The sequence below is a fragment of the Podarcis liolepis genome (assembly GCF_965112155.1).
Source record: "Podarcis liolepis genome assembly, chromosome: 6".
Classification (NCBI taxonomy): domain Eukaryota; kingdom Metazoa; phylum Chordata; class Lepidosauria; order Squamata; family Lacertidae; genus Podarcis; species Podarcis liolepis.
In genome coordinates, this window is record NC_139559.1 from 76,277,289 (window position 1) to 76,303,811 (window position 26,523).

The following is a 26,523-nucleotide window of genomic DNA, read 5'->3' on the forward strand; positions in this document are numbered from 1 at the left end:
TAAGTTGAAATGGATAACAGAATCATACGAGTTTGAAGGGACCCAAGGGTCATCTAGTCCAACCCCCTGCAATGCAGGAATCTCAGCTAGATCTGTGCTGACAAGATTGTAAGGCAGGATCTTAGCTCTGACCAGAGCCAGTACATTAGTTTAAATAGAAGCACACTAAGAATATAGTTGTGAAGCTTGATGGATGCTGTGGAGCTTAGATAGTTTTGTATATTATTATTGGTTGTGAGCCCTAGAAGACCTGATCCCTGTCCTTCAGGCCTTTTCTGCCTTGGAAGTATAAACTTTGATGCTGGGGAAATGTTATACGGTGGTACCTCGGGTTACATACGCTTCAGGTTACATATGCTTCAGGTTACAGACTCCGCTAACCCAGAAATAGTGCTTCAGGTTAAGAACAGAAATTGTGCTCTGGTGGTGTGGCAGCAGCAGGAGGCCCCATTAGCTAAAGTGGTCCTTCAGGTTAAGAACAGTTTCAGGTTAAGTACGGACCTCCGGAACGAATTAAGTACTTAACCCAAGGTACCACTGTAGTCCAATAAGATTGCAAGGGATAGCTTTTTATTTTCTACATGCCCAACCAATATTGCTAGGCCCTATTTCATGGTAGCAGGGGACTTTGAAAGCACATGGAATAGCCATGCACCTCAGATGAGCGATACCCAACATGCCTTCAAGGTGGTGTGGCCCACAACTCTCATCAGCCCACCCCTGTTCGCTAGTGGTCAGGGATATTTGGAGCTATAATCCAGTAACTCCTAGAAGGTGCCACATTGGCTGCCCTCTGCCTTAGATGAGCATCATGTTTGTACCGTGAGCTCCACCCCTTTACCCTCCCAAAGCTTTGTCTTTAATCCTCTAAGGTCTTGCTCTTGATCTCATGAGCCTCTACCACAAATTCTTTCCCATCTCTCTTAGAAGTTGGCAGCACAACAGTCAGGGTGGATTCCAAATGAATATTCATAATTATGTGACATCATTTTATATTCTTGTCTGTGCAGAGACAGTGCAGCAGTTATGGTACAAAGGGGAATGACCTGTAGTAAGCAGGTTGCTGTTTGTGTCTCTTGTGGGCATAAGCTGTCATTTGGACTACCCTTATTTCGGGTTGAGGGTTTTTTTTGCTGCTTATTTATGAAAACATTTCTGTACCGCCTCACACATTAATCATGAGGTAGTGTACATCAATTTTAAAATACATATTTAACATTAAAATAACAACAGCTAAAAAACCCTTAGAACTCAGGGAAGGGTTTAAAAGTATGGTGACTTTGCTTGGGAGGACAGAGGTGTGTTTAGAAGGTGCATAAACATTATCATTGTGGGCAGTTGCTTAAGCTCTGAGGGGAGATGTTTCCTCAATAAGGGAGCCACCACAGCAAAGGCCCTTCTGCTTGGTTGATGTCAATCACACTTCCACAGACAGCAGTACAGGAGAGCCTTATCAGCTGATTGTAGCAGTCATGGGGGGCAGTAAGCGAGAAGATACTCTTTCAGGTATTCTGGTCTCAGGTTGTTTAGGACATTATAGGACAAGACTAAAACCATGTGTGTTAGTTTACTAACAGCCAATGCAACTGCTTTAAGAGCACGATAAGATGAGCACAATAGGCTCATGCTTCAGCTTCTGGAGCAGCTTTTAGGGCAGCCCCATCAACCTTATAGTATGCTCAGTTTCTTCTTGTATTTTGCTATTTAAATTATAATAGGCTCATTGGCCTACTTGCCTTCTGTATTTTGCTACTTTTTACTGCAAGCCGTTCCTAAGTGGGCATTTGTAGGATCAGTAGTTTAGGTAGATTCAGAGAGTATTCTGAATATGCTGCATTCTGTCTCATCATAAATGTGAAATATGCTCACAGAGGTCTTTCCTGTAAGTGAGAAGCCCTTGACTGGCAGCTCCTGGGGTTAATTTCAGTGTATCCTGCCAGGGCTCTATGCATAGCAGCAGGAAAGGCTGATAGCCTACTAGGAAGGCAGAGGACATCAAAAAGTTGCACAAACAGCTTACTCAAAATCTCATCAGGGTTTCAGGTTTCCTTTTTTTTTAATCATAGAGAGCAGGAAGCCACACTAACCTTTTAGCTACGCTAGACGTAAATAATACTTTACGAAAGAGATGGAGAAGATTGCTAATGCATTCCCCTAATGAGGAGAGAGAGACTAGAGATTATGTACAAAAAAACTGAAGTCACTGTCTTGTTTTCTTTTATTTCACCAGGGGCTTTGTTGTTGTTGTGAGAAAAAACAAACCCAAAATAAAATGAGATTATTTTCAGTGAAGGGCTCCTCCAGATGACCTGTTTATTCAGCATCAGTTCCCAATTTGCTTGCACAAAGCTTACACACTGGTTGTACAATGCCTGGTCTTTGTTGGGCATTTGTTCTGTTTTGTTTACAGAGTGATCATACACCAGTGGCCCTTCATTCTGCATTTGTCCTGATTTGCTTACAGCGCATTTACACAGGTTCTGATTACTCATCCACCCACCCCACAGTGCATTTCCTTGTCACTTTCATAACACTTTCACCACCACCACCATCATTTATACCCCACACATTGGGCTAGGTTGCTTTTTTTTAAGTGGATTTGTTGGGGTAGGCCACTGGAGTACTTTAATGCACTTAAATTGTGCAACCCTTTGTTCATGTTTTGGTATCTGTATGAATCCCTCCTGAAAAATAATGGCAATCTGGAGACTTTCTAAATCTGGGAGACGGAATTCATAATTTGGGGGTGGGGTGAAGAAACTTCTTGTGAGATTGGAGTATTTGTTTTGTGATTGGAGTGTTATGAGATTGGAGTGTTTTATTTAAAAAGCGAGAGGTGCCTGGGTTTAAGCTGCCTTGTATAGGAGCACTTTCCAATCATTTCAGATTTTCCAAGGCTGAGCTCTGACATTTAGAGCAGGTTCAGTTGCTGGTTCAAGGCTGATTCAATTGCTTACCTGGCTGATTCCTTTCTTGAGGGTAAAACTTGTATACGCAATGTAATGTGAATGCATGTAATGTACAGTAGTGTGTAATATGGGCATGATTTACACAAGACTGAAAAGGGAGGGGAGACAGGAAGACAAAGGAACTGTTGAGAATTGTACCTTCAGCTTTATTGTCTCTGCACCACAGATTATAATGTGAATGTTGGAGAGGAAACAACATTATCAGCTCAATATGATGTGAACTTTCAGCTTTACTCAACCTCTGCTGTTTTTTTACAGCTGCCACTTTCCTCTCAGTGCCTCTGCACCCCTGCTTTACTCAAACTTCTGCCTTGTTCAAAACAGCCACTTTTCTCCCTTTCAGTGTCTTTCCCTTCTCACTTTACCCAAGCTTCTCCTACTTCCGTTCCTCAGCCGCCTTATGTGTGAGAGAAGAAGGATGCAAAACACTCAAATATTCCATAGCACTTACCCACAATTTTCTCTGTCCTTTTTTTTTACTGATAATTTTTATTTGGTTTTACAAGTATAAAATTATAACAATACAAAATGCATATCCATATTTAGAGATTCATCCGAATCTCTGGACTTCCCACGTTGCCCTCCATGGGTCCTATTGTCAACCCATTCAACTCCATATTATTCAGTAATCCATATTTTATGTCACTCCATTTTGTCCATAATATTTGAAACATTACAAGTGTTGTAATCCTGCTAATGTTTTCATCTCCTTACAGTGGTCTCCCGGATAAGTTATAAATTTTTCCCATTCATTATAAAAATTTTGGTGTTTTTGGTTCCTGAGCTTTCTGGTCAGTTTTGCCATTTCGGCATAGTATAATAATAATAATAATAATAATAATAATAATAATAATAATAATAAAATTAATAAATTAATAAATTAAATAAATAATTATATACCACCCATCTGGCCAGGCCTCCCCAGTTTGCCATTCTTCTCTGGTAGGGACTTTGTCGTCTTCCATCTCTGGGGTAGTAACATCCGTGTGGCCATCGTCTCCATTTTCCTCTCAGTCCTTTCCATCTCTGCTTTACTCAAACTTCTGCTGTTGTTTTAAACCATCACTTCCCCCATTTCAGTGTCCCTTCTCTCTTGTTCCTATACCATGGCAACTGCTCTTGTGGAACCAGCCTTCTCTTGTGCTCCTTTTTACTGTCCTGACTTCATGCAAATCCAGGATTGTGATGAGGCACTACATTCTTACTATGTAGAGAGAAATATTAATCCTTTTTTACAACAAAATGGTACAAATAAATGTATTTACTATCAGGTCAGTAAAAGGAAGACCTGTTTTATTCCTGCAGCCATGATGACGACCAACTTCCAAGAGACTGCAATCTACTCACACAATTAAAAACTGGCAGTGATCTACTCCTTTTTTTGGGGGGGGGTTTCAGGTCAAAGTTAACTTGGTAGAAATAAATATCCAGTGATGTGAAATGGTATTTCTAAATTCTGGTAGGCGCCTAACCTAAGGTTACCAGATTTTTTTCAATGAATCCAGGGACACTTATTGCTATGCACATGTGAATTCTGAGAAAGCTGTAAATCCAGGGACTGTCCCCAGGAAACGGGGACATCTGGCAACCTTATCCTAACCTGCATCATACATGTATATAAACTGCTATCATTTGGTGATGCTCTCCCTGGCCCCTGACTTTAAAGCATTGCTCTTTGAAAGCGAAACACAAGAGGAAAATCAACAATAGAGCCAGCCTTGGCTCCCATCGCATTAAAAAGGTCAGCTAAGAACAACAGTCTTTCTTCTTGGCAATGTTCCACTTAGAACAATGCCCTCTTAACGGTATGGCCAATTACCGGTAGTTTAATAGACTAGCTGCACAAGGGAGCAGCACAACGAGGAAGTCTGTAGCAAATGCCTCCTACAGTGCATACAATGGAGGATGAGCTCTCAAGATCAGAGCATTCATAGTAAAACCTAGATTGGAGGATGAGAACTTGCATCCTTTGGTCTTTCTCAAGTACCGCAGAGTCGCAGTCACATCACTTTGAGGCCTTGGGGTTCATCCAAGTTACTAAGAAGAAATGCACAGCCATTTGTGAGGGGAATGTTTCTGCTGTTGTTGTTGCATGGTAACGCTCTACAGTCAATGGGGTCTCCAACTCTGCATTGCTTTATTCGTGCTGCTGTTTTTGGAAGGAGCAAGCAAGGATTTATTTAGCAACCAGCAAGCTGCTGCAGATACCCAGATTTATAGATACAGATATAGGTGTGTGTGTGTGTGTATAGACAAGTGATAGACACTGTGAAAGTACCTTTTAAGGCTAGAGACAGGCAATATTTTGCTTTTCTTTTTAGAAAAGAGGACCAGGCTGGGGGAGGGGGGGAGTGAGTGCACATGGCCTTTTTGTTAAATTGATGGGCATTTAAAAAAATAAATATTTTTAAGTGTTGTTTGTGAAAATGGCTTTAGGGATCAGACCATGTGATAATAATGCTGTAGCGTGCCCAGGAATTTACTATTATTTACTGTGTGTGACTAGCAGAGTCTTGGGAAACACAGGACCAGTTTCTTGCATCAGTCACTGATTTGATGAGAGAGCTTTCTGTTTCTTCAGTTTTTGGTTGTGTTGTGGGACCAGGTCACAGCACACAAAGCAAAATGTAAACAGTCCAGATTGAAAAGAAAGCAAATATGTCTGAGTAGGGGACAAATCATTGTAACGGATACCTTCTTTTTGAAACAAAATCTGCAATAATAGCAGCAAGAGAGCCAGCTGGGCTTAATTAAAATGCTGCTTGAAGCCTTGTGAGCTGTCTGTTTGAACTAAAGGAGCAGGCATAGACTGGAGGGGAGAGAACAAAGATGAGGGATTAAGCTCAGCTCCCACATCTTTTAATTTAACCCTGCATCTCCTAATTCAGTGTTCGTGAAGAACAAAGCAGCTGATCCTTAATCAGAGTGCCAGAGACGAGAATCTCTCATTGGACAGGTCGCTGACATCATGCCAAGAAGAATTGTGGGGATATTTTAGCCAGAGCCCTGTCGAAAGGGAAGATGATGATGAGAGAGAGAGAGAGAGAGAGCTACTTGACACAGTGAGGGTGGTGTGTTGAGAATGTGAATGAGAACAGTCTCATCTAAGTTGTGTACTGAATGAACTGGCATTGTGTGATTGCTCCGCTTTCAGCACATCTCCCAGTGTTGTCCCAACAACTGTGGCTCAGGGACATAATTTCTTTGTGGCAACAAATTTTGTAAGGGAATTATGGGTTGTCTGTGTGTTCTTGAGTCCATCCTGAATATTCTGCCAATCATTTTCATTGGATGACCCCCAAGAGAGGGGGAGAAACATCTTTGTGCCCACACCACAAATAGTTTTATATATCTGTACAGTCGTACCTCCGTTTACGTAACCCTCTGGTTACGTAAACTTCAGGATGTGTGCGCGACAAACCCGGAAGTATTTTACCGGGTTTCGCCGTGCACGCATGCACAGAAGCGGTCCTCAGGTTGCGGAAACCTTGGGATCCGACCGGACCTCTGGAACGGATCCTGTCTGCAACCGGAGGTACCACTGTAGCTTGTATCTCTGTAGTTTTTTTATATATTAAAAATAAAATAAAATCCCTAAACACGATAGCGTTGGGTTGCCATTTGCTCTGCACTGTTTTTATAAAAAAATATGTCGTGACTAGAAATGTATACAATAAGCCAAATATGTTTTCTTTCCTAATAATCCCTAATATGGAACACTGCTACACTTAGGACAGGATATAGGTGATAGGAGGCTGGATTATTGTGGAGGGGGGAGAGAGAGAACTGTAACCCCCTCTGGCTTTTATTTGTTCCCCCCTTTCTTTTAAAAAAGGGGGCACTTTGGAGTGAGCTCTAGGGATGGACCATAGCTCAGTAGTGTAGGTAAAGGACAAGGTAAGGGACCCCTGGACAGTTAAGTCCAGTCAAAGTTGACTATGGGGTGCGGCACTCATCTTGCTTTTCTGGTTGAGGGAGCCGGCATTTGTCTACAGACACCTTTCTGGGTCATATGGCCAGCATGACTAAACCTCTTCCGGCGCAATGAACACCGTGAAGGAAGCCAGAGCACATGGTAACACTTTTACCTTCCCGCCGCAGTGGTACCTATTTACCTTCAGTAATGTAGAGTGTGTTATTTGTACAATTCCCAGATTCAGTCTCTGGAATTGCCAGATAAAGAAATTGGGAAAGTCATAAGCCCAAGACTCTAGAGTCAAGGTAGACAGTTCTGGGGTAGACACACAAGTAGTATGACTGAGTATAAGGCAGTTTCCTTTGCTGGAAAATTGAGCTTTCTCCGTTTGGCTTCTGCAGTCCAAAGTGGGAAAGTGAAATTGACAAGGCTCAGTTTCACAGGAGGAAGTAAAACTGATAAGGATCATCCACAAATAAGCCAAACCACAAACACCCTGTGCTATACATGACTTTAAGCTTTGTAACAGAAATATACCCAAGCCCGTTTATTATTTTATATGCAGATGGGGTCCGAACCAGCCTAAGTGATTAGGAGAGAGAGCTAAATTGTTGCTGAAGGTATTGCAGGAGGTGTCACAAAGGAAAACAATGTGATTATGGTGTACTTTGCAGGGTCATATGAATCAATTTTTGATGCACCTTTTTCTTCTTTTTTGGCAATAATCATTTAGCAATAATGTGTAACTTGTGTAAAACATGGAATTGTCTGCTGGCGCTGCCTTATACTGAGCTGGTATTGTCCAATGACAGACATCAGCTCTCCAGTGGTTTCAGACAGGAACTCTTTTCCAGCCCTCCTGTAGAGATGCCAGCGATTGAGCCTGGGGGGCCTCTTGAATGCAAAGCACATGGCTGATGACTGAGCAATTATGGCTCTCCCAAATTGGGATCTTCTTTTTATTCCTTTCTCCATAAAGCGTTATTATTGCAAAGGTACAGAAATGACTCAGCAGGCACGCCAGTTATTATCGCAAGCAATCCAGGTGGGACATTTTACAATATCACCTTGCAGCATGTAATCATTACCTAGCTTCTCACCTGGCAGGAGCTTCCACAAATACTGCTTAGGGATCAAAGGCTCGTAAAACGTGGCGTGCGGATTTCATTGGCTTGTTGCGAGTCTCATGGCACATGGGGCAGAATGAAAGTTTTGAGCAAGATAAGGCGTTCCGTCAGGCCTGGGGTGATCAAGTCTCCTTTCTCTTTCCCTCTTGCAGTTTTCCAAGGAAAAGCATGTTATGGACAGGCTGGGTATGGAGAGTTCCCCAGAAAAACTCAAGAAAGAGCTGGAAGAGGAGCTCCAGTTGAGCAGTGAAGATCTGCGCAGCCATGCCTGGTATCATGGACGTATTCCACGACAGGTGTGTCCTTTTTTGGTCTCTCTGTTGGGTAATTCTGCCAGCTTGTTTTCTTTTCCTGTTCTTTCTTCCTTGCTTACTAAATCCAGGTATTTCACAATTCTATCTCAAGTCTTTCACCACCACCACTGGTTTTCTTCTTCTTCTGCAAATCGGTTCAAATTTATTATGAATGCGCTTGTGATCAGTAGTTCAAATCCAGCATTTATGGAGCATGGAAAAGAAAAGTGAAAACCTGAGGATGTTATTATGGGAGGAAGAATTGCATATATAGAGGGAAGTGCAGAAACCTATCTCCGTCCTGACTCTGAGCCTAGATCCAGTTCAGTCATGCCTGCTACCCATTTAGAGCGGTCGCAAATGATACGGAGGAAACCTGCAAGATCCCAATATTACTCTCCCTGTAATTATCCCTCAGCTTGTTTATTTAATATAAAGATTATCTTAAAGAGACTCGCAGGAACTGTCATTTAGTTAGTTTTTGAACCCAATTATATCACCAGAGGTTCAATGCTAAAATAAACTCCCAGGAGATGCTTTAAGTATAGCTGGGAATATAGCTATGAGAGAGTTGGCCACACAACCGCTATGTCTCCTTTCTGGCACAGAAATTGACACTCCAATCTATTCTGAGAATCTTTACTATAAAAAAAACAAGCAAGCTGATAGCTTTCACAGCTTTGATAATTTTGCTGTTCCTTTCTTGCTCCCTGCCAGTCCTATCCTGGAGAAGAGAGATCCATGTTATTGGAAAATGTGACTAAATTTATGTAAAAATCAGCCAGATATTTCTAATTTATTTCGTTTATCCCTGATTGCAGGAATCTGGTTTACCGATTAGCAAGATTTTGAGCACATAATGTATGCTCTAGCTACAGAAATTGCTTGATCCTTACTGGAAACGGAATAATGTTATAATGATGATAATTTGGGAATCAGGACATGTGAGGCCATTTTAAAGCATTAAGCAACACATTGCTTTTTCTTGGTTTTCACCATATTTACATGCGTTTCCACATCTGTCTGAAAGCAGACATTATTATTTTAATCTAATGCAACTGAAACAGCATGAGCTAGTCATCAAAGTGCAGACCTCTGGAGTTATGAGCCTCCCTGTGGATATCAGCCCTGGAAAGCATTCAGAGATAGCAGAATCTGGTGGCCATGTGATGTACATGCTTATTGGCTAAAGCTTGTCTGATGAAAAAGACGAGAGCCCTAAAAAATTTGAGTTATGAGTAATTGTGCCAGATAACGGTAAAGAAAGCCAGTATATTGAACCCACTGAAGAAAGGCATTGATGAGGTCACTTTTAGGGTCAATTTAAATAAAAAGTTCTACCTTAGCCCAGCTACGGTTTTGGTTGTGTGGAGGATACTTTCTGACAATGGGCACAATCTAGAGAAAACAGAGTGAATCCAATTATATTTGCGAGGTTTCTAAAGTTGTGCTTACCAGAAAAAATCCCACCATAAATACATACAAAATGCCATCATTTGCACATTTTTTCATGGGTGAAAACCTGGTCGTTACCGTAGTTGCCATTCTAACTATCTCTTGCTTTTTATTTTTATTTTTTATTTTTGTAACTGAAAAAAGAGGGAGTGTCAGAATTCATTTGTGGGTGCAGAAGAAGCTGCATTTATGAAAGATTAGGAATAATTAATAATAATAATAATTTTATTATTTGTATCCCGCACATCTGACTGGACAGCTTCCAACAAAATATAGAAACACAGTGAGACATCAAACATTTAAAAACTTCCCTATACAGGGCTGCCTTCAGATGTCTTCTAAAAGTTGTATATCTCCTTGACATCTGATGAGCGGGTATTCCACAGGGTGGGCACCACTACCGAGAAGGCCCTGTTCCAGCAAGCCATTTTGAGAAGGTGGTGAAATGCAGCCTGCTACAGTTGGTGCTTTTGGCCATTATGTCTAGTTTTGCCCTCAGCTGTGGATAAGCAGCAGCAGGACTCACTCAGATTCAGAATGCATTTATTCTGACACAGCCACTTGCTACTGCGCTGGTTTGGCTATGTCAGGGGTAGTCAACCTTTTTATACCTACCGCCCCCTAATGCATCTTTCTTGATGGTAGAATTTCCTTACCGCCCACCAGTGCTCGAGGGAAGGAGGATTCAGCTTGTGCGGTAGAACCCCCTACCGCCCACTGAGAATCCTGAAACGGCCACTAGTGGGCAGCAGGGACCATGTTGACAACCCCTGGGCTATACAGTCATACCCTGGTTGTTGAATGCCCTGTAACTTGTACGTTTTGGGTCCCCAACGCCACAGACCCGGAAGCGATTGTTCTGGTTTGCAAACGTTCTTTTGGAAACCGAACGTCCAACGGGGCTTCCGCGGCTTCCTGCAGCCAATCAGAAGCCGCGATTTCGTTTTTGAGCATTTTGGAAGTCAAACAGACTTCCAGAACAGATTCCGTTTGACTTCCAAGTTACAACTGTATAGCAAAGAAACAAATCTTGCATGTACAATTAAGATTTCAGAAATTGTTTCAAGGGGGGAAAACATTTAAAATATCAAATATTGATGCCAGAAGGAAGTCAAGCATCTCTGTTGTAATCAATAGCATTTCCATTAATATTTTAGTATTAATGTACTTAAGCAGTATGCAAGCAGGAAACCTCACTGTCCTGGATGCAGAATACTTATCCGTGTCTTTTAGTGGGAACAGGAATTTATCCCAGGAAGATAATCCCACCTTTGAAGCTAGAAACAGATAGATGTATTTAGTGCAAAGTTCTTCACACACCAGTAGCAGTTTTGTAGTGGGCACCACCACAAAGGGGGAAAGGATTAAACTTTCCTTCATTATACAAGTGTTCCTTCTGCTGCTTGAGCAGTTTATGGTTCTTTTAAATAATTGTATATTAATTTATATTCACACAATTTATTTGTCCCTGACATGTAGCAATTTGGGAATATAGGAGACTAGCTGGAAAGAGAGAGCCACTGTAAGCTCCGTTGGCTTTGACCGCATTGTGTAGTCACACAGCTCTGCATCTTTTTAGCTTTGGGATGTGAAAGCTCTTTGTGTTCCGATCACGTCATGATTTTTATTATTATTTTGCCTTTGCAGATTACAGTTTGGTGTGCCCGTAAAAATCCCAGAAGCGTATTTTATCTTTGTTTTGTAGCAGCTTTAAAAAAGGCTTTGTTTTGTTGTGTGGAATCTTAAACTGTTTGTGGTTTATTGCGGTTTGGGCTCCTGCAGGCTACGGCCTTCATAATTAGCTGTGTTAGGTGGATTGAAAACACAGCAGGTATCCTCATCTGAGCTGAAAACAAAGTGAATCAGTGGGATGCTAAGGCTAATGAGACACTCTCTGACTACTTAAGCAGTACACAGTTGAGTACAGTACATGACCACATGGCACTCAACTGTTCTTATTGAGAGAGCCATTCACAGTCCTTATTCAGGCTGCATGCACACTCATGTTTACTCTGCATCCAGTGCGCTCCCACCACTGGTATAGGAAGCAGTGTGCACATGATGCTACCCACAACCCACATCTATCCTGTCTTTCCTTATGGAATACCGCAGTTTTATGCATTTCTCGATTTCTTCCATCCTAATTGAGAAAAGGAAAAACCTAGCTGTGTTTTAAGCCTGTAATGTGTCCATAACCTCAGTGTTAGCAAGAAGGGATGGAGGTGTCTTGGCTTGCAGTCCAGATCTCAGTGTGCCCAGTAATTCAAAGTTGTGAATGAGGAACCCCTTTCCTAATGTTGGGGTGCCAGGTGCCTACCAGAGCTTCAAAGGATTCCATGGCCTTGTTTCCAGATATAAACAAGGGTAGGAATTTAACTTCACTGTGACAGGGTATCCTATGGATTCTACTTATATTCCTAGGCTAATCAGAATTTGGGCTGTGAAGCTGATCTTAGTCTTTTGCAAGGTCCAAATTTAAAAGTAGCAGTTTGAACTATCTTTGTCAGGCACTGGAGCCTAAGCACAATAACCGTAAGACAAGAGTGCCAGGTTGAAGTCTTCCGTATCACTGAGATGGAAAAACTGTATGGGAAGCTCAGAAAAGGGGAAGGGCCTGTGACTTAGCTGACTATGTTGAATAGTGGTATAGTCCTATTCCAGAACTATAGCTGGACTACAACTCATACCAGGTTGTGGGAATGGTTACTCTAGGACAGTGTTTCCCAAACTTGGGTCTCCAGCTGTTTTTGGACTACAACTCCCATTATCCCTAGCTGGCAAGAACATTGGTCAGGGATGATGGGAACTGTAGTCCAAAAACAGCTGGAGGACTGAGTTTGGGAAACACTGCTCTGGGATATATATTTAATGTTTTGCTATTTTATTTAAATGCAACAACTTTTGTGATAGATTACAACGAAGCATTGTAACTTTTAAACACACACACACACACACACGCTGAGGCTTTCAGTAAAATAAAGTAAGGGTACACTTGTCCAATAGTGGCTAATCTCATTCTGATTTTCTCTTAAAGGTGTCTGAAAGCCTTGTTCAGAGAGATGGAGATTTCTTGATCAGGGACTCTCTCTCAAGCCCTGGGAATTTTGTCCTTACCTGTCAATGGAAAAACACCTCTCAGCACTTCAAGATCAACAAAACCGTCTTGAGGCTCAACGAAGCCTACTGCCGTGTTCAGTACCAATTTGAGGACGAAAGTTTCGACAGCATCCCTGGCCTGGTCCGGTGCTATGTGGGGAACCGCCGGCCAATCTCAAAGCAGAGCGGGGCAATTATATTTCAGCCCATCAACAGGACTCTCCCACTGAGGTGTCTGGAAGAAAAATATGGCACTTCCCCAGCCCTGCAAAGGGAGGGCAGCATTCCGGAAGGAAAAGTGGAAACTCCAAAAAGACTGAGCCTTAATATGTGCACTCGCCAGGCCAGAGAGCAGAATTCAGCCCGAGGAAACCTTCTAAGGTACGACTATCTTGCAGCATCTGTGAGAGTTTGAGATGGACGCCCTACTCAGGAGATCAGAATGTGGCTCTAATTATACAAGGGAGGAGAGGAGAGTATACATGATCAAGGAAGCTCTATCCCTTCCCATCACACTCCATGTTGAAGAGCAACTGTCTGCCAAGGGGAGCCCATCTGTACTCATGGATCTGTGTGGAAGATCCATGATTGGGTTTCTTGACTTTTTTTTTTTAAAAAAAAAGCCTAAAAAACAGCTTTGGTTTGTCTGAAATGGCTGGGGGAAGCCATACTTTTTAATACTGTAATTTTATGTTGTGAACTGCCCTGAGATCTACAGGTATAGGCTGGTATGCAAATTTAATAAATGCTACGACTACTTGGGAAGGGCTCTTTAGCCTTTTCTCCCTGCCTGGTTCTCTTTTAAAATCTATCAACCCTTTGCTCTTAAAACATCTATTAGCCCTGTTTTGGGGAAAAGGCTGGTGCCTGTGTTTTTATCTCTTCCCCCAACCCCGAATGAGCCTATTAGTAGCTTTGTGGCAGTGATTTCTGTTGCTGGGAGAAAGGTTAGGCACCCCCACGCCCAGTGCTGCTGTTACAAGTCCATCTCCCTGTTTCCCCCCATCCTCCAGCTGTTTAAGGTTCTAGCGATCCAAACATCCTTGTTCCTAGCACTGCTTTTAAGTAGCATTGCAAATCAACTAAATCCACATTCATTAATATCACTCCTTTTGCTCACCAAGTTCACCCCATTTTATCCTCAGAACAATCCTGTGAGGGTGGCTTGGGTTCAGAGTGAAAATGTCTATAGACATATACCATGTCTATAGACATGGTGGTGGAGACAGACTTTTTTGTGGTTTTGTGCTTTGGGATCATCAGTCAAGAGAGTCAGATGCCTGGTGGCCTGGCAATGAAGAGATCAAGCAGGGATGTGCAGCTCATGGCTCAAAAAGTATGGTGTGTGTGCAGAGGCGTAATGGAGAACATAAAAAAAATTAATTAACATGAATTAACATTGTGACGTTCCTCCCCTTTACAGAAACAAAGAAAAAAGTGGTAGCCATCCAGCCTGCTTGGACCATGTTCAGGAGAAGAGATTCCCCCTGAAGGCTCACCAGTCGGAAAGCTACCTGCCCATCAGTATGTGTCACCTGAGCTATGTGTTTGGAGCAAAACAGAGGGTGTTGCGGCGGTGGGCTGCTGTTCATTGAGCTTCTGTTTTAAACATGTCCTTGGGGAATTGTACACTTTTTATTGTCTGGGCACAAGAAAACAACAAACACATTGTGTGTGCGTAAAGTACATGCCACCCATTCATTGCATAATCCCTGCCTTTCTCTTCAATCCCCCAATTTTGAAGAACCAAACAAGAGGTGGGAGTGTTGGCTGGACTTGCCTCATAAGACTTTGGAGAGTGTGGGACATTGCCCCCCTCCTGCCCCCCCTGCTTTTTCCATCTAGCAAAAGTTGCCCTCAGCAAAATCTCACATGCCACCTGGAGCTTTGCATCTACAATGATTTGCATGTGCCTTAAAGGTCTTTGTAGGTATTTTCCTGCATTCTGGAAACAATTAGCTTTACATGAGCTATGCTCTGAAATCCATTCCTGTCATAACTCCTTGTGCACTCAGGTTCCCTTTTCGGAAAATGTTCTTTCCGTGCAAAATGCGGGGCTATTTCTTGTGAGTCACAAGCTCTCATTTCTGCTCTTACCCATCAGATTCAGTTACAAACCAGTTCCTATTCCAAGCCCTGGAGATTTTCCACTTCTGACTGTACAGCCCGGAACATTATCATACTCACTGCAGAATAATGTGACAGTGCAGCTGCTCTGTATATCTCTGATTTTTTGGGGGGAGGAGGACCTGTATATTGGTGGAGCTTTACGCTTCACTGTCTCTAAACTATGCATCTTAAGTATGTGGCATTGGGAAGAATGCAAGGCATCCCAAATATATTGTTTGGTTTGTAACTATGGTATGTGTATTTGTGTTAACTGCCATGAAATCCTCAGATGAAGGGTAGGATAGAAAAACAAACAAACAAACAAATACTTTAACCAAGGAAATAATGAGTTGACAAAATTAGCTCCAGGGGTGACATATTCATTATGTTCAGATATGAAAAGTCCAGCATGGAAATGATGCCTCTGTGCAAGAATGCAGCACTTGCCTGAAGAGCAAGGCCTGCTTGGCTTGACAGAACCCGGTTTCTTTCTCTCTGAACCCTCCTGCCTCTCCAGACAAGGGCGTACCTAGGGTTTGGCCCAATTGCCAAGGGCGCAGGCCCAGAGGGGTGCAAAAATCATGCCTTTCCACTCTGGCTCAGCTCCTCTAGCAAGGGCACAAGGGAGCCTAGTACGCCTCTCTGTTCAGCTCCAGGACATTACAGAGAATGACTGGTTTATGCATCCCTCCCTGCTCTGTGCTCTTCAGGGGACTCCAGTTCTCGAATGTGAGTACATTGCAGCGCACAGAAGAGGAGGGAAGATGGGCCTGGGGGCTGCATGTTGCCTGCATGCCCCACCCTTCAAAAAACAGCCAGGAATTTGTTGAGTGAACACTTTCACAAGGCCACTTCAGTGTGTGAAAACCTGACAGGGGTAGATTGCCTTGTGATACCCTTTTGCGTGAGTGACTCCTGAGGTCAGCCACACTTGCGGCCTTTCAACACCTTGCTCACCCATCACCTGTGCAATGACTGGGATGGGAAGGAAAGCCTGCCATTTCTTGCCAAGGCATGTGATTCTAGATTTTGGAAGTCTTCTTCCTTCTCTGTCTCCCTGACAAGCGCTGCTCCCTTGCCATTTGGTAGCTCCTAACCTGTGTTGCCTCCTCCTTTTAACTTCCAGGTTCAAGGTACCCATCTCAGGGAACTGAAGTTGAAACCAGCCCTTGTCCCAAGTCGCCAGCATTCAGGACAGGCAGTGAGCCCGCACTGAGCCCTCAGATGTTCCGGAGAGCTGCCTCTGAGTTGCAGCTCATCGATGCTCTCAGGGGTTCTGACAGCCAGCTGTACCCCAGGCCTCCGCCCAAGCCCAGCAAAGTCCCCTTTCTGAGGCCACCGCACGGTTCGGAGGCCCTGTATTGTGAATTGAACGCAGCGTTTCCCACAGACTGCGGGGTGACAAAGCAACCTTTATGCCAGAAGGACAGCTTTGTAGAGCATCTGGCAACGAGGGAGAATGGGACACATTCATCCAGGCATTCCAAAAGGAGCTACTTGATCCTGGGCGACAATGACTCTTTGCTGAGCGCTGCGGACCCGCTCGTGGCCCAGACGGAGATGTGCAGAGAGAGCAGCGTCTTTGTCGCGCCTGTTCTTGAGATGGTCTCCAGTTTCAGGCCTAACGATTTTGGGTCCAAGCTCCTTCCCTTGGAAAACAAACCCTTGGAGACAGCCATGCTGAAAAGGGTGAAGGAGCTGTTCACAAACAACAGTGCAAAGAGAATCGCTCTGCATATGCTTAAAATGGACTGCAAGGTAAACTGTCTGTTTCTTTTAAAAAAAGGTAGTAGTACTGTATTGGCCCAAATATAAGCCACACTTCCCCCCCAAATTTGGGCCGTAAAAAGTTAAAGAGCGGCTTATATTCATGACCTTAATGCGCAGCTCCCCCCCCCCCCAAGGAAGCAGCGCACTGCCTGCCCGCTGCTCCCAAGCCTCCTAAGGAAGGGGGAATGGGGGGAGGCCGCTGGCAAAACTGCATGGCTCTCCCCCCACCCCAGAGCAGCCCAGGAGCGCAGGGCAGTGGCTTGCTGCCTACCCACCACTCCCAAGCCTCCCCCAGCACTGGCTTGGGGAGGTAGTGCCAGGAGGTGGGCTGCACCCACAAATAAACCTTGAATTTTAAATGTGCAGCTTATTTGCGGGTGCGTCTTCCATTCCGGCCAATATGGTAAATAACGCTAGAGGGAAGTGTCCTTTCAAGAGTAGTAGCCATTTTAGATCAGACCAGGAATTTGTCTAAACCAGTAACCTAGGAAAAGGGCATTTCATTGTGGCGGATCCTTCTTAATGACAAGGAGCCCATCCGCACCATACATTTAAAGTACATCCAGTGCACATGACTCCCCCCCCCCAAAAAAAAAGAACCATGGAAACTGTAGTTTGTTAAGGGTGCTGGGAGGTAATAGCTCTATGAGGGGAAACTACAGTTCCCAGGGTTCTCTTGTGCTTTACATGTGTACAGTATGTTCTTTAAAATTATTGTGTTGGTTCCACCGCTTGCTGCCAATTTTTGTTGTTTTTTTTAAGGTAATATTTATTGAGATTTTACAAGCAAAAAAAAGTTTCAAAGTTTAAACATAGAAAATAAAAACCAAGAATAACCCTAATAAAAGAACAAGAAAGACTACAAAAATACAAAAACAAAACACATGAAAAATGCAAAATAGAAAACAGTTAACAAAAAGAAGAAAAAATAGAAGAAGAAAAAGAGCCAATATTTTCATATCTTATACTTCATTCACTAGTTTCCTGACCTCCTCACACCTCCCTTTTTGTATTCCAGTTCAGATATTTAATTCAGCAAGTCCTTGCCCTCTAACATTTATCCTTACTCAAGATCTTAACCTATTGTAAATATATATTTTCCACCATTATCAATCCATATTTACATATTCTTATTATTGCTGCCACATTTTGGACCAGTGGCAAGTTTTCAAATGCTGTTCAAAAGCAGCCTCGCATAACACGTGCATTGCAGTAATCCAACACGGACCCTAACACAAGCAGGACAGTGTGGCCGGAGAGGGTTCATGCAGCCTGTGCACCAACTCATCTCTGGTGAAAGGCATTTTTTGAGCCACAGAACACATGGTGCTTGATTTCTGCTTTTGCACGCTCAATGCAGAACAGCATAATGCAGCGCATTTGACTCCAGGTTCGACCTAGCAGCCAGAACAGTGTAGCCTCAATCAAATCATAGCAATTAGAGGGGCAGAAGGGAGCTGAATTTAGACCTTCCTCCTCTGAGCTCAGCTGGTTGGTGCCGTTGATGATTTGACTGTGGCTGCATTCATATATGGACAGATCAAGGCTAGTGCTTTCTGGCACGTTACTTGCCCAGAAGGAATTGTGTCTGTCAGGAAGTGGATGCACTATATAAAAACGCTTCCTTCTGGGCGAGTAACTGACTGCAAGTCTGCACAAGAGGAGCGCTACCATGTTGTTTGCTTGGGGTGAGGTGGTGGGAATCTCAACGTTGTCTGATGAAACTTAAAGGATTTCTGGTCTTGAGAGAAGGGCTTGGGCTAGGTGGCTGTGTTTCTGTGAAAGACATAATGGCTCAGGAGACAGCAGTCGTGCTAATCAGCAGAGCTCCAGGAAATAGTTTTGTGCATTGTATCGGCAGAAGAGGCTGCAAGAGCTAGAGAGGAATGCTCATTTATTGTAGGAGTATTGATCTCACTTTAGTTTTGGTAAAAGCCCAAATCACTTTCAATTCCCCATGTATCTGTCCCAGGATGCAGTCAGGCAGCAAGGTAGCTAATAACTACATAGACTCCACAGCAGCTGGATCCAAGATTCCTGGCATGCTAACTCTGCCCTCTAGCGGAGCTGTCTTTGAAATAAGTGAAGCTATCTGTGTTTGTAGCAACAAAGAATTTAGACCCTCCTGGCAGTTGTTTGGGGTATACTTGGGAGCGGGCTCTAGAGTTTGCCAATTTAAGCAGCAGGTTTTTGCAGAGGACAGGATTCCTTGTGATAGATACCACTAGGAATGCCACAGGGAGTCTAGGAGATTTTTTTTTAAAAAAATGAGATGATATGATAGCCATCTTCAAATATCTAAAGGGCTTTTACATGGAGGATGGACCAAGCTTGCTTTCTCTGCTCTGGAGGGTACGGCCAATGGATTCAAGTTACAAGAAAGGAGATTCTAACAGATGGTGGACTTCCCTTCCTTGGAGGAGGTTTTTAAGCAGAGGTTGGATGGCCACCTGTCATGGGTGCTTTAGTTGATATCCCTGCATTGCAGGGGGTTGGACTAGATGATCCTTGGGATCTCTCTCAACTCTACAATTCTGTGATTCTATGGGCTGGTCACATTGCATACTGCAAGAGCCATGCTGACGAATGCCTATCCAAATGCCTATCCCACTGGCAGGGTGGGAAGATATGGCAACAGCTGTATACAAACCTGCAGTGGTCACTTCAAGCTATTGTGATCACAAGTACCTCTTCTAGGTTTTGTTTCATGTTTAGAGGCAACAGTTGGCTGGTGAGTTTGCTATATGGAAACACCCTAAGTTAATGGGATAAGCTTTGTTTTTATTTGGGAGATGGGGATTAAAAGCAGTCTTTTGTGCTGCAGCACATCTTCCCCGCTCACTTTCTGTGAAAATGACCCATTACTTCGAATCCCTGCTTGATACCACCCAGGTGTCAAATGGCATTATCTACACACTGCTTCACAGCGTTATCTCCCCTCTTGCTGTCATCGGTTCAGTGACACTCCTTTGAATGCTTCCCCCTAAAGCTATTACAGGCTTGTTAGAATCAACAGCTTCTTTGAGGATTCTGTAAATCAAGTTGGCATCAGCTGCAGTCCATTGCACCAAGAGGGACGGTGAGGACCTTTCCGGCACTCTCCTCATTACTTAGAGCACTCCACTCTGAGAGCTTAATCTATATTTATGTTCAGTTTAAACCGGGCACTAGAGGAATTGCCTGTCTCCTGACGTTGCATTTGCCCTGGTCACAGGAGGGTCTCCAGATGAGATTGGTTAAGCCAAGTAGCATTTGGGTCCCGTTATTAGAGAGAGTGAGGGTAATATTACTAATGACACTTAGTGCCACCTGCCTGCAGCCCAGAGGGGCTAGAGGTCCCTCATGACGATGATGCTGTAAAATATGAGGCCATTATGACTCATCAAAGATTTCTGGCGGATGTTGTAAAATGTGCCAGATGTTTCTCTTGCCTTATCTGTTGGTGATAAAGCTGGCAATGCTGTCACAGGCCTGCTGCTGTAACACATCTCCTGGTGATGATCTTGGGAAGGGGGTGAATGGCTAACCCAGACGATCTCACACAGGACCTCCTGTATGCACAAGTGACTTAAATCACAGTAACATGGTGGTCATAAAGGAAGAGACAATTGTGCATACACCTCTTTACAGTGGTACCTTGGGTTAAGAACTTAATTCGTTCTGGTCCATTCTTAACCTGAAACTGTTCTTAACCTGAGGTACCGGTTTAGCTAATGGGGCCTCCCGCTGCCACCGCCGTGCGATTTCTGTTCTCACCCTGAAGCAAAGTTCTTAACCTGAGGTACTATTTCTGGGTTAGCAGAGTCTGTAACCTGAAGCATCTGTAACCCGAGGTACCACTGTATTTCACCAGTATGCCCCTTTTGTTAGCAGCGAGGGTCATGTCACCTCCAACTGATGTGGGTTGAATGGGTGGGGTTGCATTTGTGTATAATATGGCTACTATTAGCAGAGACCCTCTGCCTTGCGGGACATCTTTGTGAGAAGAAAAGGCTAAGGAGTAAACCCTATACAAATCCAGAGTGGAGTCCCTAAGGTGGTTGGGTGGCACCTTGTACACCTCCTTCTGGCAACTCCTGCAGTCAAGCTGGTGCCAAACATATTGCTCTGCTTTCCTTTGGACCACATCAATGAGGCTGAGAGGGAGGACTTGTTTGGGCAGCCCAGGACTTCCATATGCATTGCCCAGGCTTATGCCCTGGAGAGGTCACTTTGGTGCTGGTAACGCAGCAGTTATGAGTTAGAGGTCTCTGCAGCCACAGCAGGTGCTGTGATTCTCTAGTGGTTTGACTTTACCACTGGAGATGCACTCCGTTGTCCCTTGAGACCAGTGGATGGCAACAATTAGCAGAAGGGTTACAAAAATGCAGGAAGGAGGTGAATTTGAAGCAGTTTATTGAAAGGCTCAAGTGCTTTTCAAAGCGGTTGACTTGTGGGCAACAGTTTAATCAAGACAGCCGCCAGCAGCCAAACCCAATTCCTTAGGGGTTCGTTTAGCCCTGAAGAAGAGCTGTCTGACTTAAAACACGTCAGGCCTTAATAAACCGCTTTAAATTCACCTTTTGAGGTGCATTTGCTTTGCTTCATGTCATTTAGTGCAACAAATGTGTTGTGTTCCTGTGCGGGAGGTTAAACAAATCCTAGCATAGATTGATCTCTTGATTGGTTCACCTTTCCCCTGGCAAGCCTAGAGATTGCTGCCTTTCTGTTTGGGCTTTTTCTCTGCCTCCCTCTCCACCTGTAGTTAGGGTAAATGAGAAAGCCATACCACTGTTTCCTATGCTTGTAACCCACCTTCCATGATGAAACTTAGGATCTCACACAGAGATCTCTCTGGTAGTACCCCTGTAGCTTCAACATGGCCAGCTCTTGGGATGTTTGACAACACCCCATTGTGTGCCTTTTCTATACCATGTCCTGGGACTGCCTGCTAGGATTAAGCTGTGCTCAAATGGACAATTTTTGTTGATTACTGTTTCCCAACACAGCTGAAACAAACCTATAGCTTAAACTGTATGCAGTAGAAATCTATAAACTTGAGTACATTTGCTTGGCTTTTTTAAAAGTTACTAATTCAACTAGAGAAACAGTCTTATTGACATGCTGAAATTCGTTGCAAAAAGAATTAAGTGTTAAGATGAGAAAGGAACCGTGAGCTTGGTAACAGTTCCACCCAAGCGAGGACCATGGAAGGGAACCTCAGTGGAATTTTGTCTATGGGGAACAGCTCTTGAGGTTCAGGGTGGGCTGCAGTGGAATGAGGAACAGCAAGGAAAGGGGGAGCTTGGGGGTTTGCCAGCTGACTGGGGGTTGGGAGGAGCAGGGAAACTGACCTGCTCTTTTGTCGCTTTAAAAGTACCCATGTGTAGAAATCAACAGGTGAACCCTTTCACAGTGTGGAGGCAAGCGTCACCATCTGATAAAAGCAGCTATTGAAAGCACAGTTGCAGTTGCAGGCTGAAAAGTTGGCAACCCTAGCAGGAGCTCTGTATAACCAACACTGGATCCCCATGAAGCGTTTGAACGGAACGATCGTGTGTCCCTTCGAGAGAGAAGCTGCTTTACGTTTTAGGAATTGCTTGAGCAAGCTGGCGGCCTTTGGATGGTAGCTGCTCTGGCATGTAAAGGAGCAATTGGGGCTGCTGAGGGTTTTCAGCATAAATGTTGGTTGATGTTCAGGCTGCCTTCTCTCCACCCTGACTCATTCCGTCCGCACTCTTGCTGCACTTGACAGGTTGCTAGGATACTGGAGGTCTCCGAAGAGATGAGGAGAACCATGGGAGTGAATTCAGGCCTGGAACTTATTACACTGCCGTATGGACACCAACTGCGCCTCGACATAATTGAAAGGTAAACGCTGTTATTGCTACCTTGCAAGTTTCCTTCCCCTTCTAGGCTCTGCGGAAAATATCAGGCTGCCGAGGAAAATTGTCAGGGGTTCATTGTTCTTCTCTGTAAAAAAAGTATTTGTCAGTTCTGCCTTTCCTCCCACTATATTTATCTATTATGGCATAGATTCCTAATGGATGACATACTAATAGATTCTCAGTGATAGGGTGTGATTTTGGTGGGCTGCTAAGAGGCTAAGCACCTTTTACAAAATGACTATTCAAGGAAAAATCCGAACCTATTATTATTATTATTAGCTTTTGAGCATGTTTACATGGACACCAACATTGCGGGGGTGGGTTGGGAAGCATTTAATCATGAACTGTGAGCAGGTTTTTGTAAATAAACTATGATATCGAGGGAAGTATTATTATTTTTTAATGGAAGGTATTCTTAAGCAGGAAATAAGTCCAAAAAGATCTGTAGCACGACCTGAAAAACTAAATGCCTTATGTTCCCACATGTCGCCAGCACAGATAATCCCAGGAACAGATAATCTTAAGTGCAAAACATCTCTTCAGGGACTGTGAAAGCCTCCTTTGAGGCGTACAGAATAATACCTTGTCTGCATTCAAAGCCACCAGGCCGCCCCTCCTCTTCAAAAAGTTGCATGCAGTGGTTTAGAGCTTTTAGCCAACCATGTGGTTGCCATGGTTTCCTGCTCCAGATCAGAGAGAGACCCATTGCACGGAATGGTCTGACTGGCAAATAGCTCCTCCTGCTCCTCTTGCCAAGCAAAAGATGACCCACTCCTGTGCTTTTGTCACAGACATCTTCAAATTGCTTTGCCAGTCTTGGCACCTCTGCTGCCAGCATGGGGGCTGGCAAGTTCTTTCCTCCCAGGCCCTTCCAACTGGGCTGGCATTCTTTTGTTGGCCCGTCATGCCTGGTCACAGGCATTACTGTCTCTCCTTTCCCTTTCTTCTTCCTTGAAAGGGTGGGTAGCTGACGAGATCGTTAGGCGTTGAGAGAATTCACTCTGAATGTTCTCAAACTCACTGCTGGAGCTTGCTTAAATAGCCCCAAAGATTTTGAAAAGCTGCCAATTAGGTTGATGATTGGCTAGTTTTCATACTGAAACAATGGCCATGTTCCACATCATGGTTAACCATAGATAATGGCTTATTGTAAACATGGAAAGGGCTCCCACTGCACTCCTTTCCTAGTGCAAGCAAGAGTTAACAAACCATGATTCCTGGATTGGCATGCTTCAAACAAACCATAGAGTAAAGCCAATCTTGCTTTGATTGAGCGGAACAGATGACAATTCCGATTTTGGATGTAAATCTAAGCCCAGGGATCATGGTTTGCTGCATGCACAAAGAAATGAGCTAAGAGGGAGCCATCTCCACATTGATAATAAACCATTAATTAAGCCAATGAAAGCTGGCAGGTTGATTATTCTTGTGTGATCCTTCTAAACGAATATTTTCCTCTTACATAGAGATTTGTCACACTGTGGCAGATTGATAGAAATGTATTATAACAATACTTGCAATTTTTATTCACTTAATTGACTTAAATATTTTGATCGGCTAAATGATTAATTGGACAATTTATTTTGGGGACCAGTAAGAAGAAAAGCATTTTTAAAGCTATAAAAACAATAATTTTAAAAATTCATCCTATATCCACAGACACACTTTCAGAAATGTTCCTCCAGGAAGGAAGTGCCTGCTTGCGAGTGAGCTGTGCAATCTCTAAGAACAGAGAGCACTTGTTTTCCTCAGATCTCCTGCTTTATTATAAATAAATGCATGCTGCATGACGTCACCACAGTACTTTAAGGTCATATTCGTGCTTGGATTCAGTTCCCCGGGCAGCTTGAAATCTCATGGCTCTCCTGATATCTTAAGACTGTTTCTGATTTCTTTCCCCCTTTAGACACAACACCATGGCAATAGGGATAGCGGTTGATATTCTCGGCTGCACAGGAAACTTGGAAGAACGCGTTGCAACGTTAAACAGGATCATCCAGGTCGCTGTGGAACTCAAAGACTCCATGGGGGATCTGTATGCATTTTCAGCTATAATGAAAGCTCTGGAAATGCCTCAGGTAAAACGAATTCCCCACATTAAACTATTTAACATGCAGTCTTAAGGTGTGGGGGAAGAGGAACTGCCTTTTGTGCTGAGCAAGGCATTGGATAAGGTTCTTGCATTCTTCTGTTCATTTCCTGTTCTGGAATACCCGACTCTCCTCCTCCCAACACCCTGGCTTGACCAGAGGTGTCTCCAACATTGGCTCTCCCTCTCTGATATTGGATGGGTAGATATCCTGTGACTCCTGGGACACTTTGCAGACTGTAAGATTGCACCCATGTGAGGGGTTCACACATAAAACTAAGCCATTGTTTATTAAATCACAGCTTAGCATTATGTTTGAACCCATCGCAGCAACTTAACTATCGTCTACTAACTGTGGTTTAAGTTCACTCATTAACCAACGTTCATAATTGGCTTGCTAACCTTAATAAATAGCATGTAAGCCAGGATTTCCTCAACTATAATTAAGAAGCCTTCTGTAGTATAAGGAATTAACTGTAGGCAAAGAGTGAAGGCTGCGAGTGAAGAGCAGCAAAGAATCCAAACTGATTTCAATGCTACTCTCACTGGTAGGTAAAAATGATCCACAGGGCTGGTAAAAAAACACACACCACCTTACTGTCAGGAATGGTTCTCCAGATTTAGTCCCATCTTCCCTGATCATCGAGTGGGGTTGGCCAGTGTTTGCAGACCTGCGGCATTTCTGTATTTGTGGCTGTCCTCCTTACCGCTCATATTTGTTTGTATTTTTACTAAAATATGGTGAGTAAACCCTAGTGCTAGAGATTGAGCCAGTGTTGAGTAGACGTCATTCACATCCTTGCACATCCAGTGCTTATTCCAGCACCACAGAGTAGTAGCATTTACAATTGTAGTTCAAGATGCACAAGGATTCCTAACAGGCACTAAGAAATATGCTGGGTGATCAGCGATCCGCTTCCAGATTTGCAAATTCATCATTTATACAGGAATTAGCTTTAGTGTAGCCAAGCTCATTAGATCTTATGGGTAACGCACATCCACAAGTAAAATGGCAGGCTGGAGGGTTTGTTGAGTTGAACTGCTGACTTGGGAGAGCCCAAGCCTACTGCTAAAAAACAAGTCATTCCAAAGTGTGGTAGATTTGCTACACCCCTTTGTTGGGATCAGATATCTGGGAAGAACTGTTTTTACAGGGTTTTCCAAACTTGGCTCTCCAGCTGTTTTTGGACTACAATTCCCATCATCCCTGACCACTAGCCCTAGCTAGGAATGATGGGAGTTGTAGTCCAAAAATAGCTGGAGACCAAAATTTGGGACTCCAAACAGGTTGGAGGGCCCAACCAAGCTTACTGCTAAAAGGGAGTCCTTTAAAGGAAGCAGATTTGCTGCAGCCCTTTGCTGGGATGAGCAGTTTTTAAACACCTAGCAGGGCTGGTGGCTGGGACGGCTTCAGCTAACAAGCAAATGTTCTAATCTGCTGCTTTATACAGCATGTTATGGCAGTTTCCCACCGGCAGCCTCTGCTCTCTGAGGATGCAAACTGCACACTTGATGGAACAGCAGCAAAATGTTGCTGATTTGTATGAAATACCCCTTCTCCCTTCTTTTAAGTTGCACCATGTTCAATTTTTGTTGTTCAGGGACTGCTTGACAGTTTAGCTATTCTTCCTCTACAGGTCACAAGGTTAGAGCAAACGTGGACCGCTCTGAGACACTGCTACACACAAACAGCCATTATATATGAGAAGCAGCTAAAGCCGTTCAGCAAAGCCTTGCATGAAGGAAGAGGTAAGTTAGGGCAGCTGCATCACATTTATCACTGTCATCATCAGTGGAGTCTAATCAAGTCCATAGGCCACATCTGTTATTGC

The 26,523-nt window shown here is 43.6% G+C and overlaps 2 protein-coding genes across 5 annotated transcripts in view; both read left to right on the forward strand.

Annotated features, from left to right (window-relative positions):
* Window positions 1-26,523, forward strand: part of LOC310710274 (uncharacterized protein) — a 982,430-nt gene that overhangs the window by 496,462 nt on the left and 459,445 nt on the right. The window lies entirely within an intron of this gene.
* Window positions 1-26,523, forward strand: part of BCAR3 (BCAR3 adaptor protein, NSP family member) — an 85,093-nt gene that overhangs the window by 55,121 nt on the left and 3,449 nt on the right. For all 4 annotated transcript variants that reach the window (XM_083511049.1, XM_083511050.1, XM_083511052.1 and 1 more), the window contains 7 exons: window positions 8,165-8,308; window positions 12,795-13,237; window positions 14,280-14,380; window positions 16,092-16,723; window positions 22,470-22,585; window positions 24,509-24,680; window positions 26,329-26,440. In XM_083511049.1, coding sequence (XP_083367175.1) covers window positions 8,165-8,308; window positions 12,795-13,237; window positions 14,280-14,380; window positions 16,092-16,723; window positions 22,470-22,585; window positions 24,509-24,680; window positions 26,329-26,440 — 1,720 coding nt within the window. The remainder of the gene's footprint in view (window positions 1-8,164; window positions 8,309-12,794; window positions 13,238-14,279; window positions 14,381-16,091; window positions 16,724-22,469; window positions 22,586-24,508; window positions 24,681-26,328; window positions 26,441-26,523) is intronic.